This window comes from Oncorhynchus gorbuscha, linkage group LG21 (assembly GCF_021184085.1).
Source record: "Oncorhynchus gorbuscha isolate QuinsamMale2020 ecotype Even-year linkage group LG21, OgorEven_v1.0, whole genome shotgun sequence".
NCBI lineage: Eukaryota > Metazoa > Chordata > Actinopteri > Salmoniformes > Salmonidae > Oncorhynchus > Oncorhynchus gorbuscha.
In genome coordinates, this window is record NC_060193.1 from 57587243 (window position 1) to 57612411 (window position 25169).

The following is a 25169-nucleotide window of genomic DNA, read 5'->3' on the forward strand; positions in this document are numbered from 1 at the left end:
CAATGTAGCTTTTTATAAAATGACATATGAGGTTCTACGCAAACACCCCCAGCATCATCCAGATGCCCCCCAAGATACTGGCCCCTTCAGAAGGGCCCTTTCTCCTCGCGTCCGCCCTCAAGGCCGAGCCGGGATGCCGACCATAAATAGGTGAAATACCATGAAATCAGAGGGCACCCACAAAACAAAATAATCCACATTTATATCTGTGACTCCCTGCCTGGCTGGAGAGTATGGTTACAGTATATATGCAATGTTTATTTCTGTGCCCTTAAATAAACAGCAATTAGTCTCCCGGGCAACCACAGCACTCACTGGACGGGTTAATGGGAGCTTGTTTGGTATGTAAGCACGACACCTCAGCGCCTGGCCCCAGCTGATCAATAGGCAACATACACAGCGCCCACCAGGTAGGGAATGGCATGCAGCGTCTGGGCAGGGCTTTCATTAAGTGTCCATGGACATGGAAGGAATGCTTGTTGTTTATGTTTGTTTATTTATTTATTTTCTGGAAGAGGGTGCATGCTGATAAAAATAAACATGCTACAGTATGGAATATTGCCTCTCTCAGTCTCAGGCCCAGCCAAGGGAATGCTGCCTCGTTTTCCTCCATTGAGTTGCATGATACTACCACATAGGACATTCTCTTCTTGCCTTTCCCTATTGTACAGTGTATTTTTTGCACATTTCCAACAATAGTACTATTAGAAATAGGCTGCATAGCCTATAATGCGGATAGTATCTAGAACTTACATTTCTTAGTTTCCATTGATCAGACTTATTTGAAATAGAACGTTTAAAGGGCATCACTTCAGTGTATCCTATGTGTGTTTGGGTTTGTCTGACAGTTATTTCTGCTTGTTGTAATAAATCACCAAATCTATCTATATACAGGCCTCATCAACATCAACATTTGGCCTCAGACATCATGTAAGTTGATTACAAAATAACAAGTAATTTGGACTGGTCTTATGTATAGTTGTGCATGAAAACTTGAGAGGCTATATAATATTTTCGTCATAGCACAAAATTGCCTGTTGGGGTTTGCCTGCTGCTCTTCCATACGCACCGCACCACTGGTCTGACGAGCTGTCAATTAACCTGCGGTTGGTAGGACCCTGCAGAACTCAACCCGTCCGCTGGCTTCACCTGTTCCCAGGCACAGTTATTTTACCTGGAGTTGCGTTCCATCGCCTCACTAAATGACAAGACGTTCCACGCCGAGGATGATATCGTATTCAGGCTGCAGCTTGCTGCTGCTGTCGGTGGCTTTCGTGGGAGTTTCTTTCACGGAGATGGTCTTCCGTTGCCCGAGTTGCACCGCCGAACGTCAGGCTGCGTGCCCGAAGCTCACCGAGACCTGTGCAGAGATAGTGCGCGAACCGGGCTGCGGTTGCTGCCCGGTGTGCGCCCGGCAAGAGGGCGAGTTATGCGGCGTGTACACCCCGAGATGCTCCAGCGGACTCCGGTGTTACCCGAAGCCGGACTCCGATCTGCCTCTCGAGCAGCTGGTCCAGGGGCTGGGGCTGTGCGGACACAAAGTGGTCACCGAGCCCACGGGGAGCCAGGAGCACCCGGAGCAATTTAGCGGTCAGTTTCAACAAGCTTGATACATTTACAGTGTTATAATGGAACAGAGAGGAAGTTAGGGAAGTACGATCATTAGTAGGCGTTAATCTGTAATTTCTCTGTCATTGGGATGGTTTACAGCCCTTAGCGTGGACCGTATTGTGATTTATTTCATTCGCAGCAGTCTAAGCTAATTATTTTGGCGTCCATTTGCTCATAGAAACATTGACACTGTAATTAACCCTCTCTAAAACGCCTATTTATTTGAATTATTTGTAATTACACAGGTATAACACTTTTATAACACAATTTTATCAAGGTACTTTTGCCTTTAATATGTACCGAATTGAACTGCAAATGCTATAAGCCTATATTTGGCTTTGGGCTATATGTCCTAATCACAAATGAAAGAAACGTTTGCAGGTAGTATCGTCCATCAGTCTCCAACAACAACCAGAACTACACTGGACTAGTTTGACTTATTGACCTCCATGTGTTGATTTATTGGACCCTTGCTGGAATCCAATAGACTCCCTTACCTATCAATATTATTCCTGTATAACATACACTGTATAAGCAAGCCTATACTGTAAGACATACTGTATGCTTGATTATACCCTGAAATAACATTCCCAGCTTGTGTTTTACACAGAAATCCCAAAACATTCCTATTGAATTGGATAACATGAGAGAGGAGAGAGAAGTAAAATAATGCCACATTGATTGGAAATTTGGACTTTGTACTTTGACCCCAACCACTGTAAACTAGTCATGGAGTGTTTGTTGAAGCTCGTTCAGTATGCTGTGATTTCTACTAAACCTAATGTCAATGTCCCCATCTGCCAAATGTAACATTTGATTAGATTATGAAGGAGAACCTGTGATTCCTGAAAAGTTGAAATGGATTAGGGCCAGGTCACCACAGACAGTAGCACTAGAAATGCACGTGGAGTAACCTACACTTGCACATGTAGCCAGAGATAAGTTGGGTCTTAGGAGGTAGTGGTGTTCTAATACTATTTCTATGGTGGAACTCTTCCTGAAATAGCTACTTGCAGTCTGCTTTGCTACAGCCAGATGCCACAGTCCTAGCCTACAGTACAGTGAATTGCCATGACGCCATCCTATATTTCTCTGATCAAACTGTTTCTCTTCTACTCTGACTGTTTCTATGTATTCACCAGCCTGGCATGTAAGGGATGGGTTACACCTGGTTTACACAGTACTATTATGTACACCTGGTTTACACAGTACTATTATGTACACCTAACCCACAGTACTATCATTTACACCTGGGTTACACAGTACTATAATGTACACCTGGGTTACACAGTACTATCATGTACACCTGGGTTACACAGTACTATTATGTACACCTGGGTTACACAGTAATATTATCTACACCTGGGTTACACAGTACTATTATGTACACCTGGGTTACACAGTACTATAATGTACACCTGGGTTACACAGTACTATAATGTACACCTGGGTTACACAGTAATATTATGTACAACTGGGTTACACAGTACTATAATGTACACCTGGGTTACACAGTACTATTATGTACACCTGGGTTACACAGTACTATAATGTACACCTGGGTTACACAGTACTATTCTGTACACCTGGGTTACACAGTACTATTCTGTACACCTGGGTTACACAGTACTATTCTGTACACCTGGGTTACACAGTACTATTCTGTACACCTGGGTTACACAGTAATATAATGTACACCTGGGTTACACAGTACTATTCTGTACACCTGGGTTACACAGTACTATTCTGTACACCTGGGTAACACAGTACTATAATGTACACCTGGGTAACACAGTACTATAATGTACACCTGGGTAACACAGTACTATAATGTACACCTGGGTTACACAGTACTATAATGTACACCTGGGTAACACAGTACTATAATGTACACCTGGGTAACACAGTACTATAATGTACACCTGGGTAACACAGTACTATAATGTACACCTGAGTTACACAGTACTATAATGTACACCTGGGTAACACAGCACTATAATGTACACCTGGTTTACACAGTACTATTATGTACACCTGGGTTACACAGTACTATAATATACACCTGGGTTACACAGTACTATTCTGTACACCTGGGTTACACAGTACTATAATGTACACCTGGGTTACACAGTACTATAATGTACACCTGGGTTACACAGTACTATAATGTACACCTGGGTTACACAGTACTATAATGTACACCTGGGTTACACAGTACTATAATGTACACCTGGGTTACACAGTACTATTCTGTACACCTGGGTTACACAGTACTATTCTGTACACCTGGGTTACACAGTACTATTCTGTACACCTGGGTTACACAGTACTATTCTGTACACCTGGGTTACACAGTACTATTCTGTACACCTGGGTTACACAGTACTATTCTGTACATCTGGGATAAACAGTACTATTCTGTACACCTGGGTTAAACAGTACTATTCTGTACACCTGGGTTACACAGTACTATTCTGTACACCTGGGTTACACAGTACTATTGTGTACACCTGGGTTACACAGTACTATAATGTACACCTGGGTTACACAGTACTATTCTGTACACCTGGGTTACACAGTACTATTCTGTACACCTGGGTTACACAGTACTATTCTGTACACCTGGGTTACACAGTACTATAATGTACATGTAGTGACTTCCTTTCCTCTTTACCATAGCCACTGCCCAAGCCTGAAGCGGGGTTGTTTGGTATGCATACAGTCCACACTCAAGGTTTCCAAACGGCCAAACATTCCATGACATCCAGGGAAATGGTGCAATAAAAAGTTTTATTCTTCTTATATCTAACAAATAAATGATTCTCCAATCAACTTAAAGCATAGAATACTTGATATGGAAAATACATAACATGACCTGTCTGTATGTATGTCTTTATGTTCAAAAAACTATACCGCTCCCGCATCTAGCAAGGACTCCCTCCCCCGAAGGCCCAACTTCCTGCCTTTATCCTAACACACTTACCACAATACAATGAATGGGCAAGAGGGGGGGCAAAAACTGAATTACACTAACAAATGAATATATCTCAATCAGATAAATATAAATCATAAAGGTACGTACCTAATATTTCATCATATACATGAATATTTAATATATTTACACAAATATACATGGAGCTCCGTATGTTCAGTCTTTTATACAAATATGTCCAAATCGGCTCTAACAGTACACATGAGTTACACAGTACTATTATGTACACCTGGGTTACACAGTACTATAATGAACACGTGAGTTACACAGTTCTATAATGTACACCTGGGTTATACAGTACTATTATGTACACCTGGGTTACACAGTACTATAATGAACACGTGAGTTACACAGTACTATTATGTACACCTGGGTTATACAGTACTATTCTGTACACCTGGGTTACACAGTACTATAATGTACACCTGGGTTACACAGTACTATCATGTACACCTGAGTTACACAGTACTATAATGTACACCTGAGTTACACAGTACTATAATGTACACCTGGATTACACAGCACTATTATGTTCACCTGGGTTATACAGTACTATTATGTACACCTGAGTTACACAGTACTATAATGTACACCTGGGTTACACAGCACTATTATGTTCACCTGGGTTATACAGTACTATAATGTACTCCTGGGTTACACAGTATTATTATGTACTCCTGAGTTACACTGTACTATCATGTACACCTGGGTTACACAGCACTATTATGTTCACCTGGGTTATACAGTACTATTATGTACACCTGAGTTACACAGTACTATAATGTACACCTGGGTTACACAGCACTATTATGTTCACCTGGGTTATACAGTACTATAATGTACTCCTGGGTTACACAGTATTATTATGTACTCCTGAGTTACACTGTACTATCATGTACACCTGGGTTACACAGTACTTTAATGTACACCTAGGTTACACAGTACTATAATGTACACCTGGGTTACACAGTACTATTATGTACACCTGGGTTATACAGTTATACAGTTCTATAATGTACACCTGGGTTATACAGTACTATTATGTACACCTGGGTTATACAGTACTTTTATGTACACCTGGGTTACACAGTACTATTATGTACACCTGGGTTACACAGTACTATTATGTAAACCTGGGTTATACAGTTATACAGTTCTATAATGTACACCTGGGTTATACAGTACTATTATGTACACCTGGGTTATACAGTACTTTTATGTACACCTGGGTTACACAGTACTATTATGTACACCTGGGTTACACAGTACTATTATGTACACCTGGGTTACACAGTACTATTATGTACACCTGGGTTACACAGTACTATTATGTACACCTGGGTTATACAGTTATACAGTTCTATAATGTACACCTGGGTTATACAGTACTATTATGTACAGTACTATTATGTACACAGTACTATTGTGTACTATTGTGCAATACACCGACGCATGTCTTGTATTCAAGATCCTTAATGGCCTGGCTCCCCCTCCACTCAATATTTTTGTTAAACAGAAAACCCAGACATATGGCAGCAGATCCACAAGGTCTGCCATGAGAGGTGACTGTATAGTTCCCCTAAGGAAAAGCACCTTTAGTAAATCTGCATTCTCTGTGAGAGCTTCCCATGTCTGGAATACACTGCCATCAGACACACATGACTGCACAACATATCACACTTTCACAAAATGCTTGAAGACCTGGCTAAAGGTCAATCAGATTTGTGAACATGGTCCCTAGCTGTGTGTTGCCGCTTTCCATGTTGTCTGTTGTCTATAGCTTGTGAGGTGTGGAAACACTTTGTTGCTTTTATGAATTTTGTTTTGCTGCTTTTTGTTCTATGTTGCTCTGTCTGTATGCTATGTCTTGCTTGTCCTATGTTGCTATGTCTTGCTTGTTCTATGGTGCTATTGTCTATATTGTAATTGTTTTTAATAACCTGCCCAGGGACTGCGGTTGAAAATTAGCCGGCTGGCTAAAACCGGCACTTTTACTGAAACGTTGATTAATGTGCACTGTCCCTGTAAAAATAAAATAAACTAAACTAAACACCTGGGTTAAACAGTACTATTTTGTACACCTGAGTTACACAGTACTATTATGTACACATGGGTTACACAGTACTATCATGTACACCTGGGTTACACAGTACTATCATGTACACCTGGGGTATACAGTTCTATAATGTACTTCAGACAGAATTCACAGTATGTTACCTGTAAAAAAAAACAAGGCAATGTTTATATGACTCCCTTTCAAACAGTCCCTTATTAACCACTTTCTTGCAGGTTTAAGCATCCCAGTATACAGAGTGATATAAACTTCTAGACACAATCTGGTTTGTCCACGAGATTATGCAAAAAGCAACCCCGGTTACACACGTTTCCTACACGTTTTCATTGTCTAAATAGGCCGACGTGCGAAACCACAATCTATGACAACTCAGGCCATGGTAGCTACATCACATTTCCTGCTTGTTGAAACACAGTAAATCTTGGGATAATTAATAGCAGTAACACTTCACTTTAATTAAGGGCTTGTTTAATAAAGGACTTGATTAATAAAGGGCTTGTTTAATAAAGGGCTTGTTTAATTAAGGGCTTGTTTAATAAGGGGCTTGTTTAATAAAGGGCTTGTGTAGCTCAGTTGGTAGAGCATGGCGCTTGTAACGCCAGGGTAGTGGGTTCGATTCCCGGGACCACCCATACGTACAATGTATGCACACATGACTGTAAGTCGCTTTGGATAAAAGCGTCTGCTAAATGGCATATTATTATTATTATTTAATAAAGGGCTTGTTTAATAAAGGGCTTGTTTAATAAGGGGCTTGTTTAATAAGGGGCTTGTTTAATAAAGGGCTTGTTTAATAAAGGGCTTGTTTAATAAAGGGCTTGTTTAATAAAGAGTTTGTGAGGAGTTTATAGGATCAGTTTATAATTCAAACTAAAAAAGCATTGTTTAACAGTCACATCCGCTCATGTATCAAAAGAATCATCTCTTAACTTACCTGTCTTTCTCATCTGGCAGAACACACGTAATACACACAAATGCAATGAGTTGTCGCATAAAGCTGACTTCTTACTGTTATTATGTGAACACGTTATAACCAAGGAAAACGTGTTCTGCATTCTCCAAGATTGGATCACTGGGAAATGCAGAGCAGCCTATATGCATTCCTTCATGCTACTCATCTCATGCTATACAGGCCTTAATGCATGACTGGCATGTAGCCTTTCATCCATGGAAGACGTGATATGAAAACCCTCCTCAGTGTCTGTGGTGCACCCTGTGTTTCCTCCTTACCTGAACCCTGTGGTGGATGGGCATCTTTATTAGCCCACCAGCCTACGCCTCTCATTGTCAATATCAAGTGGCACAGCTACAGTCGGTTTACTGTGATGTGTCAGAGAATGATGTAAATAGAGACGTTGGGGCGAGTTGATTCCACAACAGGCAGACGGGGAGTATATCATATTATTACCTAAAGACACGTCATAGTCAATAATACATCACGTGAATACAAAGACATACTATTAAAAATATATATTTAAGAGAATGGTAGCGTCCCAAATAGTTCCCTATAATGGGCCCTGGTCAAAAGTAGTGCACTCCTTTGCAAAAGAGACCCTGCTAAAATAAAGGTTAACTTAATAGGGTGCTATTTGAGACACACCAAGGTTCATCACTCATCCTCCCATCAGGATCACATCGTTGGGCTGCCACTTATCCAACAGAGGGAGGGTTACCCCACCCACAACCCCACCCACAACCCCACCCACAACCCCACCCACAACCCCACCCACAACCCAACAAAAGTCCAACAAAAAAAACTCTCAAAGCTTTACAAGGAAAACAGATCCTGACCATCTGGCTGCAACTGGGCGGTGGAATAACACGGCTCCCTAACGAGGGGTATTCATCTGTACCTGCATGGGTCCACTGCCGGGGTGCCCAGGAATATAGACGGTGCCCGCAGGCCCGAAATAGCCCCTGATAATCCCTCCTGCTTCTCTAAAACACAGGCATCACTGCCATCCACCCCTGGGGCTGCAACTTCACCCGAAGCCATGCTAAGAATCTCAGCGTGCCTCAGATGCGTTCCAGAATAAACCTGCTCCCTTTCTCTTTCTCTCTCACTCTGTTTTTCTCTCCCTCTCCCTTTCATTCTTTCTTTCTCTCTCTCTCTCTCTCTCTCTCTCTCTCTCTCTCTCTCTCTCTCTCTCTCTCTCTCTCTCTCTCTCTCTCTCTCTCTCTCTCTCTCTCTCTCTCTCCCCCTTTCTTTCTTTCTTTCTCTCGCTGGCTCCCTCCCTCCTTCCACTCCCCTCCCTCCCTCTCTCTCTTCGGTGCTTGGAGAAAACACAAGCTATGTCTGAAATGTTACTGAGCTGAGTGGGGTTGGAAAGGGACCTGTGAAAGGGCTTTGCAGGGGATAGGGCTGGCTTCGACAGATGGTTTGATGTTTCTTCACCGAAGATAATGGAGTTGAAGGAGATTTAAGTGCTGGGTATGTGTGTACAGAAGGAGGCCAATGCATTTGGCTGCTGCAATCACCCAAGAGCTGTTGTTCATGGCTAGCCCGATGGCTGCAGGCAGAGCTACTGTCTTAGGAATTGATCCTGGTGGTTTGTGTATCAAGGCCAGTTGACTTGTTACATTGGTGCCATGACTTGGATCACATGTCTGGTGTAGGGTTGCATAATTCATTTTCATCTTTCAATAAATTCCCTGGTTTTCCAGAAATCCTGGTTGGAGGATTCTGGATATCCTGATTATTCCCCCCTGACTCCGGGGGAGCCTCCAAACGGGATTTCGGGCAAACCAGAGAATTTATTGAAAGTCCTGGAAATGCAACCCTAATCTGGTGTCCTATCGTCTCTGTTAATAAAGGAGATATGGATATGTTCACACTTCAAAGTTCATCTGGACTTTTCAGACCTCAAAAGTGGTCTAATGTCAAGGTCACGTCTACAGGCCTCAATCCCAAAGGAATGGGAAAGATGGGCACCATCTCTCTCTATTCTCTGTATGTGTGTGCTGTAATTGTCCGTGCTGCCCTGCAGGTTCGATGGGCTCTGGCTTGCCTCCGTCTCCCTGTCTCTCTGTCCTCCTGAGCCAGGTGTGTGTGTCCCAAATGGCAAAATACTCCATTTTCCCTATATAGTGCACTACTTTAAACCAGAGACACATAGGGATACAGTGTTGGTTGGGACACATCCAGAGTCTCAGGTTTAGCCTGCAGTCAGTCAGTTCAGGGGTGGATAGATGCCTGGCTGGGTGCAGCCAGTGTCTACGTGTCAGGACCTGCCCAGCCCCAGCTAGCTTCATGCTGTGGAGGAGCCTCTCAGGCCAGATAGCCTGGCTGTGAGGTAAACACACTTGCTCTGTGCTGACTGTGTGATTCTAGGAGGAGAGTCCTAGCAGGCCTTGTAAAGGATAATGGGAAGCAGTTATGGAGCTGGCTCTTTTTAACTACAGCTCCCCAAAGTGCTTTACTGTACAATCGTGGCCAAAGGTTTTGAGAATGACACAAATATTAATTTTCACAAAGTTTACTGCGTCATTGTCTTTAGATATTTTTGTCAGATGTTACTATGGAATACTGAATTATAATTACAAGCATTTCATAAGTGTCAAAGGCTTTTTTTGACAATTACATTAAGTTGATGTGTCACGGTTTTCATATGGTGAAGGAGAGTTGGACCAAACTGCAGCGTGTCGATTGCGATCCATGTTTATTTAAACAAACGTAAACACGACTAAACACGAACACTACAAAACAATAAAGGAAACGAAAACCAAAAACAGCCTATACTTGTGTCAACATACATCGAACAAGGACATCAAGACACTCAGGACAATCACCCACAATCAGAGACAACTGTAAAGGCGTTCTTCGTTTGTTGAGAGTCGAACCGAAATGAAGCGTGGTGGTTACTGATGTCTTTAATAAATGAAGAGCGATACATGAAATAACTATTACAAATGCAAAACAACAAACGGAACGTGAAAACCTAATTACAGCCTATCTGGTGAAACTACACAGAGACAGGAACAATCACCCACGAAATACAAAGTGAAACCCAGGCTACCTAAATACGGTTCCCCATCAGAGACAACAAGAATCACCTGACTCTGATTGAGAACCGCCTCAGGCAGCCAAGCCTATACTAGACACACCCCTAATCAACAACAATCCCAATGCCTACAAAAAACCCAATACGACAATACAATAACTCCATGTCACACCCTGGCCTGAACAAATAATTTAAGAAAACACAAAATACTAAGACCAAGGCGTGACAGAACCCCCCCCCCCCCCCCCCCCTAAGGTGCGGACTCCCGGAAGCACCTCAAAACCATAGGGAGGGTCCGGGTGGGCGTTTGTCCATGGTGGCGGTTCCGGCTCGGGACGTGGACCCCACTCCATTAATGTCCTAGTGCCTCCCCTTCGGGGCAGCTCGGGACTGAGGGGCAGCTCGGGACTGAGAGAAAGCCCAGTACTGAGAGAAAGCCCAGTACTGAGAGGAAGCCCAGTACTGAGAGGAAGCCCAGTACTGAGATGAAGCTCAGGCAGGTAGTAGGCTCCGGTAGATCCTGTCTGGCTGGCGGATCTGGAAGATTCTGGTTGACTGGCAGATCTGGAAGAATCTGGTTGACTGGCAGATCTAGAAGATCATGGCTGACTGGCGGATCTAGCTGCTCTATGCAGACTGACAGCTCCTTGCAGACTGACAGCTCTTGCTGCTCCATGCAGGCTGACAGCTCCTTGCAGACTGACAGCTCCTTGCAGACTGACAGCTCTTTGCAGACTGACAGCTCTGGCTGCTTCTTATAGACTGACAGCTCTGGCTGCTTCCTGCAGACTGACAGCTCTGGCTGCTTCATACAGACTGACAGCTCTGACTGCTCCATGCAGGCTGACAGCTCTGACTGCTCCATGCAGGCTGACAGCTCAGGCTGCTTTATGCAGACTGACAGTTCTGACTGCTCCATGCAGGCTGACAGCACCCTGCAGACTGGCTGCTCCTTGCAGACTGACAGCTCCTTGCAGACTGGAAGCTCTTTGCAGACTGACAGCTCTGGCTGCTTCATGCAGACTGACGGCTCAGGCTGCTCCGAACAGGCAGGATGCTCCGGCAGCTCTGTAGAGGAGGAAGGCTCTGATAGCGCTGAACAGGCGGGAGACTCCGACAGCGCAGGAGAGGAGAAAGGCTCTGATAGCGCTGAACAGACAGGAGACTCCAGCAGCGCTGTAGAGGAGGAAGGCTCTGATAGCGCTGAACAGACAGGAGACTCCAACAGCACAGGAGAGGCGAGGCGCACTGTAGGCCTGATGCGTGGTGCTGGCACTGGTGATACTGGAGCGAGGACACGCACAGGAAGCCTGGTGCGGGGAGCTGCTACCGGAGGACTGGTGTGTGGAGGTGGCTCTGGATAGACCGGACCGTGCAGGCGCACTGGAGCTCTTGAGCACCGAACCTGCCCAACCTTACCTGGCTCGATGCCCACTCTAGCCCGGCCAATACGAAGGGCTGGTATGAACCGCACCGGGCTATGCACCCGCACTGGAAACACTGTGCGCTCCATAGCATAACACGGTGCCTGCCCGGTCTCACTAGCCCCTTGGTAAGCACAGGGAGTTTGCGCAGGTCTCCTACCTGGCATAGCCATACTCCCTGTAAGCCCCCCCCAATAATTTTTTTGGGCTGCTTTTCGGGCTTCCATCCGCGTCGCCGTGCTGCCTCCTCATACCAGCGCCTCTCCGCTTTAGCCGCCTCCAGTTCTTCCTTGGGACAGCGATATTCTCCAGGCTGAGCCCAGGGTCCTTTTCCGTCTAATATCTCCTCCCAAGTCCAGAAGTCCTTTGATCGCTGCTCCTCACAATTAACAAGGAGAGTAGGCTCAAGTCTGACTCCTGACTCTGCTACTCTCTCCCTGAGCCCTCCCCCAATACATTTTTGGGGGTGACTTTCGGGTTTCCTTCTGCGCCGCCGTGTCTTTCTCTTCGACTCCATTCTCCTATAGCCCTCTTCGCACCGCTCCAGCGAATCCCAGGCGGGCTCCGGCACTCTCTCTGGGTCGACCGCCCACCTGTCTATTTCTTCCCATGTAGTATACTCCATACCTCTGCTGTCCATAACGTCTTCCCATGTCCATTTTCCGAATAATTCATCCTCCTTTCGCTGATCATGCTGTCGCTGCCTGTTACCACGCCACTCGGTCCGTGTGTGGTGGGTGATTCTGTAACGGCCTTCTTCGTTTGTTGAAAGAGAGTCGGACCGAAATGCAGCGTGGTGGTTACTCATGTCTTTAATAAATGAAGAGCGATACATGAAATAACTATTACAAATGCAAAACAACAAACGGAACGTGAAAACCTAATTACAGCCTATCTGGTGAAACTACACAGAGACAGGAACAATCACCCACGAAATACAAAGTGAAACCCAGGCTACCTAAATACGGTTCTCCATCAGAGACAACAAGAATCACCTGACTCTGATTGAGAACCACCTCAGGCAGCGAAGCCTATACTAGACACACCCCTAATCAACCACAATCCCAATGCCTACAAAAAACCCAATACGACAATACAATAACTCCATGTCACACCCTGGCCTGAACAAATAATTAAAGAAAACACAAAATACTAAGACCAAGGCATGACAACAACGATAAACACCTGTCTCTGATTGAGAACCACTTCAGACAGCCATATACTTTCCTAGAACACCCCACTAAGCTACAATCCCACTAAGCTACACACCACATACAAAAACCCATGTCACACCCTGGCCTGACCAAATACATGAAGAAAAACACAAAATACTTCGACCAGGGCGTAACATGATGCAAAGATTCAATATTTGCATTGTTGACCCTTCTTTTTCAAGACCTCTGCATGCTGTCAATTAACTTCTGGGCCACATCCTGACTGATGACAGCCCATTATTGCATAATCAATGCTTGGAGTTTGTGGGTTTTTGAATTTGTGGGTTTTTGTTTGTCCACCCGCCTCTTGAGGATTGACTACAAGTTCTCAATGGGATTAAGGTCTGGGGAGTTTCCTGGCCATGGACCCAAAATATCAAAGTTTTGTTCCCCAAGCAACTTAGTTATCACTTTTGCCTTATGGCAAGGTGCTCCATCATGCTGGAAAAGGCATTGTTCATCACTAAACTGTTCCTGGATGGTTGGAAGAAGTTGCTCTCGGAGGATGTGTTTATTCATGGCTGTGTTCTTAGGCAAAATTGTGAGTGAGCCCACTCCCTTGGCTGAGAAGCAACCCCACACATGAATGGTCTCAGGATGCTTTACTGTTGGCATGACACAGGACTGAAGGTAGCGCTCACCTTGTCTTCTCCTGACAAGCTTTTTTTCCGGATGCCTCAAACAATCAGAAAGGGGATTCATCAGAGAAAATGACTTTACCCCAGTCCTCAGCAGTCCAATCCCTGTACCGTTTGCAAAATATCAGTCTGTCCCTGATGTTTTTCCTGGAGAGAAGTGGCTTCTTTGCTGCCCTTCCTGACACCAGGCCATCCTCCAAAAGTCTTCGCCTCACTGTGCGTACAGATGCACTCACACCTGCCTGCTGCCATTCCTAGGCAAGCTCTATACTGGTGGTGCCCCGATTCTGCAGCTGAATCAACTTTGGGAGACGGTCCTGGCGCTGCTGGACTTTCTTTTCTTGAAGTTATTGATGATCTGATAAATGGTTGATTAAAGTGCAATCTTACTGGCAGCAATATCCTTGCCTGTGAAGCCCTTTTTGTGCAAAGCAATGATGAGGGCACGTGTTTCCTTGAAGGTAACCATGGTTGACAGAGGAAGAACAATGATTCCATGCACCACCCACCTTTTGAAGCTTCCAGTCTGTTATTCTAACTCAATCAGCATGACAAAGTGATCTCCAGCCTTGTTCTTGTCAACACTCACACCTGTGTTAACGAGAGAATTACTGACATGCCTGTCAGTTGTTCCTTTTGTGGCAGGGCTGAAATGCAGTGGAAATGTTTTTGGGGGATTCAGTTCATTGGCATGGCAAAGAGGGACTTCGGAATTAATTGTAATTAATCTGATCACTCTTCATAACATTCTGGAGTATATGCAAATTGCCATCATACAATCTGATGCAGCAGACTTTGTGAAAATGTATATTTGTGTCATTCTAAAAACCTTTGGCCACAACTGTACAGTCAATTGTGAAGGTGATACGTTATATATACACATAAACACGGGGAAATACAGTATCATTATCACTATGCTGGCCCTAGAGTGAGGTAATATTAATTTATTACACAATAAGTCACATTGAGATTAAAGGGGAGAATTAAAAGGATCATTTGAACCATGAATGTGTGTTGGTTTGACCTATCCAGTCTCCCCTTCTCCATCCATGGGCCATCTGCTCAGTTTACTAGAGTCTAGAATGTCAGACATGAACCTTCTCTCCTTTGTGCTGTTCTGGGAATTTGACAAACATCAGCTATTCAAAAAGCAAGGAAGCCACTCATCCCTTTTGTCTGCTGTATTAATTCAAGCAGTGGACCAGACAACAAAGTAAAAACAATGGAGTTGCAGCTCTGTTGACGTTGCAAAGCCCAGGCCCACCTCTGTGGATTGGTGGAACAGAGTGTACTGCAGGAATGGGGCCCCCTTAGAGTGGGGTCCTGACCCTGTCCGTGTGTGTCTCTGTGTGTCTCTGTGTGTCTCTGTGTGTCTCCGTGTGTCTGTGTGTGTGTGTGTGTGTGTGTGTGTGTGTGTGTGTGTGTGTGTGTGTGTGTGTGTGTGTGTGTGTGTGTGTGTGTGTGTGTGTGTGTGTGTGTGTGTGTGTGTGTGTGTGGTATTTAATAGACTCAAACCTTCTCAGGTTTCCTCCATGAAGCTGGAAACAGTATATTACAGTTTGAGACAGTTGGGATTATCTAATATATGAAAACAACTTAATTTGTGTGTGTCTGTGTCTGTGTGTGTTTAGGGGTGTATAAGTGTGTGTGTGTGTGTGTGTGTTTTTGTGCATGTCTCACACCTGATTCCAGTTGACTTCTGCCCTCTGTTCTGCAAAGGACACTGAGAGCACAAAGAGTTTCATGAGGAGAGCTGAAGTTAGATGTTTAGATCTGATAGTTTCATGAGGAGAGCTGAAGTTAGATCCGATTGTTTCATGAGGAGAGCTGAAGTTAGATCTGATAGTTTCATGAGGACAGATGAAGTTAGATCTGATAGTTTCATGAGGAGAGATGAAGTTAGATGTTTAGATCTGATAGTTTCATGAGGACAGATGAAGTTAGATCTGATAGTTTCATGAGGACAGATGAAGTTAGATCTGATAGTTTCATGAGGACAGATGAAGTTAGATCTGATAGTTTCATGAGGAGAGCTGAAGTTAGATCTGATAGTTTCATGAGGAGAGCTGAAGTTAGATCTGATAGTTTCATGAGGAGAGCTGAAGTTAGATCTGATAGTTTCATGAGGAGAGCTGAAGTTAGATCTGATAGTTTCATGAGGAGAGCTGAAGTTAGATCTGATAGTTTCATGAGGAGAGCTGAAGTTAGATCTGATAGTTTCATGAGGAGAGCTGAAGTTAGATCTGATAGTTTCATGAGGAGAGCTGAAGTTAGATCTGATAGTTTCATGAGGAGAGCTGAAGTTAGATCTGATAGTTTCATGAGGAGAGCTGAAGTTAGATCTGATAGTTTCATGAGGAGAGCTGAAGTTAGATCTGATAGTTTCATGAGGAGAGCTGAAGTTAGATCTGATAGTTTCATGAGGAGAGATGAAGTTAGATGTTTAGATCTGATCCTCTCATGAGGAGAGCTGAAGTTAGATCTGATAGTTTCATGAGGAGAGATGAAGTTAGATCTGATAGTTTCATGAGGAGAGATGAAGTTAGATCTGATAGTTTCATGAGGAGAGATGAAGTTAGATGTTTAGATCTGATCCTCTCATGAGGAGAGCTGAAGTTAGATCTGTCACTGTTGTGTCGTCAGCAAACTTAATGATTGTGTTAAATTTGTGCTTGACCACACAGCCGTGGGTGAACAGGGAGTACAGGAGGGGACTAAGCATGCACCCCTGAGGGGCCCCAGTGTTGAGGATCAGCGTGGCAGATGTGTTGTTGCCTACCCGTACCACCTGGGGGCGGCCCGCCAGAAAGTCCAGGATCCAGTTGCAGAGGGAGGTGTTTAGTCCCAGGGTCCTTGTCTTAGTGATGAGCTTTGTGGGCACTATGGTGTTGAGCGCTGACCTGTAGTCATTGAACAGCATTCTCACATAGGTGTTCCTTTTGTCCAGGTGGGAAAGGGCAGTGTGGAGTGCAATAGAGATTGCATCATCTGTGGATCTGTTGGAGTGGTATGCAAATTGGAGTGTTCTAGGGTTTCTGGCATGATGGTGTTGATGTGAGCCATGACCAGCCTTTCAAAGCACTCCATGGTACCAACGTGAGTGCTACAGGGCGGTAATCATTTAGGCAGGTTACCTTCGCTATCTTAGGCACAGGGACTATGGTGGTCTGTTTGAAACATGTAGGTATTACTTATTATATATCTACTGGATTGTAAACGTCAGAGGGTAGAATACACTTCACTTAAGGGCCGGCCAAGCCTGTTATATCTTATTTATATCGTATAACCTATCCCCCCTCTGTTGTTAATAGTGGTATGTCACTGGACAGCCTGACAGTACAGAGAGTTTGTAAACAATACATTACTCTGAAAGTTTATTCATCTAAGATTTCCTCAAAACAAGGTCCAGCCAACTGTTTCCTCCCCCCTGCCATTTCTGTTATTCTTCCATTTTGACGGTCCCAGAGCCCTGGGAGAGCTGCTAGTGGGCCCTCAGCCACCGCTCTGTCTGTTGTCAGGAATAGCATGGACAGCTAGTGGACTCGCAGGGCCAGGCCTCCTGCATTGTTTGGTTGATGTTTAACCACAGGTTATCTGGTCAAACAGCTAAGGACTTCTACCTCCCTTCCCCAGATAGTGTGGTGTGTTAGTTCTGGGTGGTTGCTGTTCAAGCTTTTGTTCTAATCAGTCGGACATGAAAAAGAGCTAGTGCCCTTTCATGACATGCCTTGACATTGGAGGTGAGGAGGACACTAGTCATAGCAAGTGAAGGTGCCCCAGAGTTAACAGAAAAGTCTTATGTCTTCAGCTCTTCAGTGGCCAATAAACCTGGAGTGTACACAGACAGAATCAGATGTTCACTATTGGTTCTCATTCTTGGAAGTTAAAATGGAAAAAAGAAACAAATAATAATATTTCACAATATTTTTGAAAACGATCCAAAATATTGCACTTTTAAAGATGTATCTATTTCCGCTGAAAGATTCACCATGCATGTCATTGCCAAATGTACTAAAGCCAACCTGCTGGCCCTATCATTTATCATTTCATGAAGGAAGGTGCTATATACTTAATCATTCACATGGTTGAGCTTTCTGTGATGTAATGACAATATAACGACAATGTTATGACAGTGTTGTAATGAACGATTTATTGATTTAATGGAACTGGTTTCCATAGTGCTGTTTTGACTGTGTGTGTGTGTGTGTGTGTGTGTGTGTGTGTGTGTGTGTGTGTGTGTGTGTGTGTGTGTGTGTGTGTGTGTGTGTGTGTGTGTGTGTGTGTGTGTGTGTGTGTGTGTGTGTGTGCGTTTGTGCATGTGTGTGAGTCTGTGCATGCATCTGTGTCTGCGTGCGTGTCTGTCCCTCAGGGGAGGTGGTGGACCTCCTGGACACGAGCCTGACAGAGATCCCCCCGGTGAGGAAGGCCACTAAGGACAACCCATGGCTGGGGCCCAAGGAGAACGCTATGCGCCAGCACCGACAGGAGATGAAGACCAAGATGAAGAGTAACAAGCCGGAGGACCCCAAAACTCCCCGTGGCAAGCAGGTTAGTAAAACATCTAGTAGTAAACAGTTAGGCTACATCACAAATAGCACCCTATTCCCTGTATAAGGCACTACTTTTAACCAGGGCCCATATTAAGGGAATAGGGTGCCATTTGAGACGCTACCTTGGTAAACCGAGACCATTAGTGGGTCGCATCTGATAGAAAACAGTTAGTGAACCTGGGATCATGATTAGCAGTGTCCATGTCCCTTTAGGAAGGAGTCAGTCTTAACAGAACCTAGTGCACTGCTGCCATCTTCTGGAGCAGACCTGATGGTGTCCTGCAGTTAACAATGTCTTACTGCCAATTTGGACAGTTAAGGTCAGCTTTTTCAATCGGAAAATGTAGATAAACATTTCTATTGGACAAGAGAGCCCTCCGTTTGACAACGTTTGCCCCCATTTGAAGCGTACTGAACTTGACCATGGGGATGGTGTAAATGTTTCACACATGACAGTACAAGACCCTACTGTTGAAAACTGTATTGTTTCCTTGAAGTCGAGCCTGGTGTCCTGTTGTAGACTGACCTAGGAAATGACTTTGGTAGTACTTTATAATAATACCTTGTAATGAAGCATTTATAATGGATTAATAAATAGTTTATTCATCATTACACCTCCGTTTGACAACGTTTGCCCCCATTTGAAGCGTACTGAACTTGACCATGGGGATGGTGTAAATGTTTCACACATGACAGTACAAGACCCTACTGTTGAAAACTGTATTGTTTCCTTGAAGTCGAGCCTGGTGTCCTGTTGTAAACTGACCTAGGAAATGACTTTGGTAGTACTTTATAATAATACCTTGTAATGAAGCATTTATAATGGATTAATAAATCGTTTATTCATCATTACACCCACATATTTAAATGTTAGTAAGCCAGGTATTCACATATTTATATTTATGAATAACTATGTCATAATAATTAACACGATCGTTCATAAGATGTTTAATATCGGTCCTTATAAACCATCTACTAATCATTATTTAAGTGTTTTTGTGTGGCCTCATTTAAACTGAGCGCTATTTATACTTTATAAATGCTTCGTAAATGTTCTGAGTGACCGGTGTAATTTGTCACAAAAAGATGGACATGCCATTGGTAGACATTCCAGCAGTACCTGAATAAACGGTTTACTAAACTATTATAAATGCTTTATTTCAAGATGTTATTATAAACTACGACCAGTACTTATTTTCCCACATTGAGTGATTTTCCTTGAGGATAATGATTTTGGTATTTCACGGATGCCAAGTTTAAAATAGAACCATTTGCCCCAGATATTAGCGAGTCTTGGCAACACATCAAAACCCATCAGAAGAGACTGTAAGTGCAAAGATATGAACATTCCAATCGTTTTACTATTGATGAAGCCATAACACCTAGAGAAAGAGGGTGATCAGGTGCTTTGGCAATAATCCATGAATAGAATTAGTCATGCAAATATAATTTACTCTCAGTTATACCTGTAAGGGAGACATTAATTTTCATGTGAATTAATTGTATTCTATATTTTGGTAGTGCTGATCATTTCATTTCCTGTTGATTATTATTCCTCCGAGAATCCAGCTCTTAACCTTTGTAGATGATTTTGGAGAATGTTTTATTTATTTTCTCAAACAGTAGTCTGAGGGTGTTGCTGGGTCATTAGTCATGTAGTCTCCCTCGGCCGACGGTTTGCCTCCCACTATATATCCAGTGTTCCAGCACACATGTCTGCTGACAGTACCAGCATTGGTTGGGACAAGAGGCGGAAATGGGACTCCTACCACCGGACACAAAATCAGTATTTTAGATATATATTTTCAATGAGTGTATTTGGCAAGTAAGTTGTTTGCTTGTGCCATGACAGCTAACGTTAGCGTTACAAGTTTACAACGTTGTTTTTCACGAGCAGAAATCCTGTCTGCATTTTAAGCCCGTCCAAACCAAACTCGTAATATATTCTGAAGAGCACCCTGCCTGGGAATTGAGGTAGATATGTACAGTGCCTTGCGAAAGTATTGTGCCCCCTTGAACTTTGCGACCTTTTGCCACATTTCAGGCTTCAAACATAAAGATATAAAACTGTATTTTTTGTGAAGACTCAACAACAAGTGGGACACAATCATGAAGTGGAACGACATTTATTGGATATTTCAAACTTTTTTAACAAATCAAAAACTGAAAAATTGGGCGTGCAAAATTTTTCAGCCCCTTTACTTTCAGTGCAGCAAACTCTCTCCAGAAGTTCAGTGAGGATCTCTGAATGATCCAATGTTGACCTAAATTACTAATGAAGATAAATACAATCCACCTGTGTGTAATCAAGTCTCCGTATAAATACACCTACACTGTGATAGTCTCAGAGGTCCGTTAAAAGCGCAGAGAGCATCATGAAGAACAAGGAACACACCAGGCAGGTCCGAGATACTGTTGTGAAGAAGTTTAAAGCCGGATATGGATACAAAAATATTTCCCAAGCTTTAAACATCCCAAGGAGCACTGTGCAAGCGATAATATTGAAATGGAAGGAGTATCAGACCACTGCAAATCTACCAAGACCTGGCCGTCCCTCTAAACGTTCAGTTCATACAAGGAGAAGACTGATCAGAGATGCAGCCAAGAGGCCCATGATCACTCTGGATGAACTGCAGAGATCTACAGCTGAGGTGGGAGACTCTTTCCATAGGACAACAATCATGGCATTTATGGAAGAGTGGCAAGAAGAAAGCCATTTCTTAAAGATATTCATAAAAAGTGTCATTTAAAGTTTGCCACAAGCCACCTGTGAGACACACCAAACATGTGGAAGAAGGTGCTCTGGTCAGATGAAACCAAAATGGAAATTTTTGGCAGCAATGCAAAACGTTATGTTTGGCGTAAAAGCAACACAGCCCATCACCCTGAACACACCATCCCCACTGTCAAACATGGTGGTGGCAGCATCATGGTTTGGGCCTGCTTTTCTTCAGCAGGGACAGGGAAGATGGTTAAAATTGATGGGAAGATGGATGGAGCCAAATACAGGACCATTCTGGAAGAAAACCTGATGGAGTCTGCAAAAGACCTGAGACTGGGACGGAGATTTGTCTTCCAACAAGACAATGATCCAAAAACATAAAGCAAAATCTACAATGGAATGGTTCAAAAATAAACATATCCAGGTGTTAGAATGGCCAAGTCAAAGTCCAAACCTGAATCCAATCGAGAATCTGTGGAAAGGACTGAAAACTGCTGTTCACAAATGCTCTCCATCCAACCTCACTGAGCTCGAGCTGTTTTGCAAGGAGGAATGTGAAAAAATGTCAGTCTCTCGATGTGCAAAACTGATAGAGACATACCCCAAGCGACTTACAGCTGTAATCGCAGCAAAAGGTGGCGCTACAAAGTATTAACTTAAGGGGGCTGAATAATTTTGCACGCCCAATTCTTCAGTTTTTGATTTGTTTAAAAAGTTTGAAAAATCCAATAAATGTCGTTCTACTTCATGATTGTGTCCCACTTGTTGTTGATTCTTCACAAAAAAATACAGTTTTATATCTTTATGTTTGAAGCCTGAAATGTGGCAAAAGGTCGCAAAATTCAAGGGGGCCGAATACTTTCGCAAGGCACTGTACATATAGCTAGAATTAAGCTAACAGATAGTCAACAGTAGCAGCAGCGTATGTGATAAGTCAAAAATGTTAGTGCAAAAAAGGTCAATGCCGGGTAGCTATTTGGTTAACTATTCAAATAATTATTTTGCAGTCTCATGGCTTTGGGGTAGAAGTTCAGAGTCCTGTTGGTTCCAGACTTGGTGCATCGGTACTACTTGCAGTGCAGTACCAGAGAGAACAGTCTATGGCTTGGGTGGCTGGAGTCTGACAATTTTTAGAGCCTTCCTCTGACACCGCCTGGTATAGAGGTCCTGGATGGCAGGGAGCTCGGCCCCAGTGTAATAGTCAGAGACTATTAATCATGTGAATGGTGTTGCCTGTTGCTTCAAGGTCTGAGATTTCCCAGACTATTAATCATGTGAATGGTGTTGCCTGTTGCTTCAAGGTCTGAGCTTTCCCAGACTATTAATCATGTGAATGGTGTTGCCTGTTGTTCCAAGGTCTGATATTTCTCAGGCTATTAATCATGTGAATGGTGTTGCCTGTTGTGTACTGTAGATTCAGTGTCAGCAGGAGCTGGACCAGGTGCTGGAGAGGATATCTAAGATGCCCTTCAGAGACAACCGAGGCCCACTGGAAGACCTGTATGTCCTGCACATCCCCAACTGTGACAAGAGGGGGCAGTATAACCTCAAACAGGTGACTACACCCTGCACATCCCCAACTGTGACAAGAGGGGGCAGTATAACCTCAAAGAGGTAACTACAGCCTGCACATCCCCAAATGTGACAGAGGGGGCAGTGTAACCTCAAACAGATGGCTACACCCTGCACATCCCCAACTGTGACAAGAGGGGGCAGTATAACCTCGAACAGGTGACTACACCCTGCACATCCCCAACTGTGACAAGAGGGGACAGTATAACCTCAAACAGGTGACTACACCCTGCACATCCCCAACTGTGACAAGAGGGGGCAGTATAATCTCAAACAGAACAGGTGACTACTCACTCTAACTCCATGGCCCAGGAGCATCCACACACACACAGACACACACACAAACACATGTTCATTCTGTGTTTCAGTGTAAGATGTCTCTGCACGGCCAGAGGGGGGAGTGCTGGTGCGTCAACCCACACACCGGTCGGCCCATCCCATCAGCACCGACCGTGAGGGGAGACCCAAACTGCAGCCAGTACCTTAGAGGACCAGAGATGGACACCCTCGCCTCAGCCCAGAAATAGTATGGCCCTGATTCTCCCTTTGATCGGCCTGAGTCTTAAAACACAACAGAGGAAGCAGTACTCTAAACACTTAAGTAAGCTATCAAAATGTTTGTGCGTCTGTTTCTGTGTATAGTTTTGTTTGGTATTAAATCAATTCTCAGCGATATCGTACAATGTAACCACCATAATGTGTCTTGGCTTGAGAACAAATTCCACTGCAAGGACATAGGATGTGACAGGCAACAAAGATGAAACCCATTCTTCTTTGCAATTTCAAAGGAAGTCAGTGTTTAACTGGTATTTTCATTGATCTCTCTCTCTTTCCCTCCTCTCGTAGCTTTTCTGTGGTGAACAAAGTCTAATGAGAAGAATGTTTACTATGGACTGAATTCTAACTAGAAATCTGTGTGTCCATCTCAGACTTTTGTGTAAAATTCAAGCATTGATGTCAATGGGCGATTTGCACGTAAATTCCAATTATATGCACATTTGGCAATTAGTATTCACCACTATGGACCTCTTGTATTCAATGTATCTGTTGTAGGGTATCTAGAGAGATGTTATCATGAACAAATGATTTGACTTATTTGAAAGGTGAAGCAAAAAACAATACGGCAAATTGACGCTTTAAGGGGTTAGTGTCTTACTTAATGTTTGTATGGCTGTGTTTACACTGGTAGCCCAATTCTAATATTTTGCCACCGATTCGTCTTTTGACCGATCAGATCAGATCTTCTGCGTGTGTAAACGCAGCCCAAGTGTCTTACTTTCTGGTGCTGGGAAGTGAACATGTCAAATGTTTGGTGGCTGTGTACTCAACTCCGCCTACCGTTTGTTTGTTTTACAGTGTTCTACGCCTTCAGGTTGGTAGGCTACTAAAACTATGAAACCTACCTTCTATAGCCTTTGGAATACACATGCGTCTTCTATACACTGTAGGAAAACCACATAGACAAAGTCTTGTTGTTACAAACACAAATACACGTTTTAGATTTCATCGTTAATAGGAACACAAATAGAAATGTAGAATTGTTGTGTGATAAAGAACGTCTTGTTATAAGATGAAGTACATGATTAAATGGATGGTAACTTCCTGTACGTTGATTGTGTATTCATTCGGGCGTTTGCCCTGGTATCTTGTGTCTCATTTTCTTACTGGAGGTCTAGGTGTAGATAAGCCATCGTATTTCATGGTACAACCCATTTCATGGTACAACCCAGTTCAAAGCTAAACCCACATGATTGCCTATGTTCAGGTGTTTCATGGTACAACCCAGTTCAAAGCTAAACCCACATGATTGCCTATGTTCAGGTGTTTCATGGTACAACCCAGTTCAAAGCTAAACCCACATGATTGCCTATGTTCAGGTGTTTCATGGTACAACCCAGTTCAAAGCTAAACCCACATGATTGCCTATGTTCAGGTGTTTCATGGTACAACCCAGTTCAAAGCTAAACCCACATGATTGCCTATGTTCAGGTGTTTCATGGTACAACCCAGTTCAAAGCTAAACCCACATGATTGCCTATGTTCAGGTGTTTCATGGTACAACCCAGTTCAAAGCTAAACCCACATGATTGCCTATGTTCAGGTGTTTCATGGTACAACCCAGTTCACAACTAAACCCACATGATTGCCTATGTTCAGGTGTTTCATGGCAGTTGGCAGACACTGCTTTGTATGTATGGAAATTCTTCTACGTTTCTTTATGTGGTATGGTAGCTATGGTAACTGGATCTTCTGGTAGACAATCATTTGAAGCCAGCAGCAGGTGAGTAGGGAACTTGCATTAAGGCTTACAAATAGCGTTGCAAAATTCCGGTAACTTTCCCCAAAATTGGCAGGTTTGCCAGAAATCCTC

General features: G+C 43.6%; 1 protein-coding gene across 2 annotated transcripts; it reads left to right on the top strand.

Annotated features, from left to right (window-relative positions):
- The first annotated feature begins 1082 nt into the window (after positions 1 to 1082).
- On the top strand, positions 1083 to 24401 carry LOC124007896 (insulin-like growth factor-binding protein 2-A). Of its 2 annotated transcripts, XR_006834032.1 has the most exons (5): positions 1083 to 1590; positions 18324 to 18502; positions 22641 to 22781; positions 23167 to 23399; positions 23645 to 24401. XR_006834032.1 is itself a non-coding variant. In XM_046318743.1 (4 exons), the coding sequence occupies exons 1-4, from the start codon at positions 1203 to 1205 to the stop codon at positions 23323 to 23325; spliced, it is 867 nt and encodes a 288-aa protein (XP_046174699.1). In that variant the 5' UTR covers positions 1083 to 1202; the 3' UTR covers positions 23326 to 24401. The 2 variants fall into 2 exon arrangements, 1 of the variants encoding a protein (XP_046174699.1); XM_046318743.1 differs by having other exon boundaries at positions 23167 to 24401.
- The last annotated feature ends 768 nt before the right edge of the window (positions 24402 to 25169 follow it).

Bases quoted from the DNA above. Each gene is read 5' to 3' on its own strand.
- LOC124007896 (XM_046318743.1), top strand. From the start codon at position 1,203: ATGACAAGACGTTCCACGCCGAGGATGATATCGTATTCAGGCTGCAGC. The intron at 18,503-22,640 runs GTTAGTAAAACA...TGTGTACTGTAG, and splicing joins AAACTCCCCGTGGCAAGCAG to ATTCAGTGTCAGCAGGAGCT. The intron at 22,782-23,166 runs GTGACTACACCC...TCTGTGTTTCAG, and splicing joins GGCAGTATAACCTCAAACAG to TGTAAGATGTCTCTGCACGG.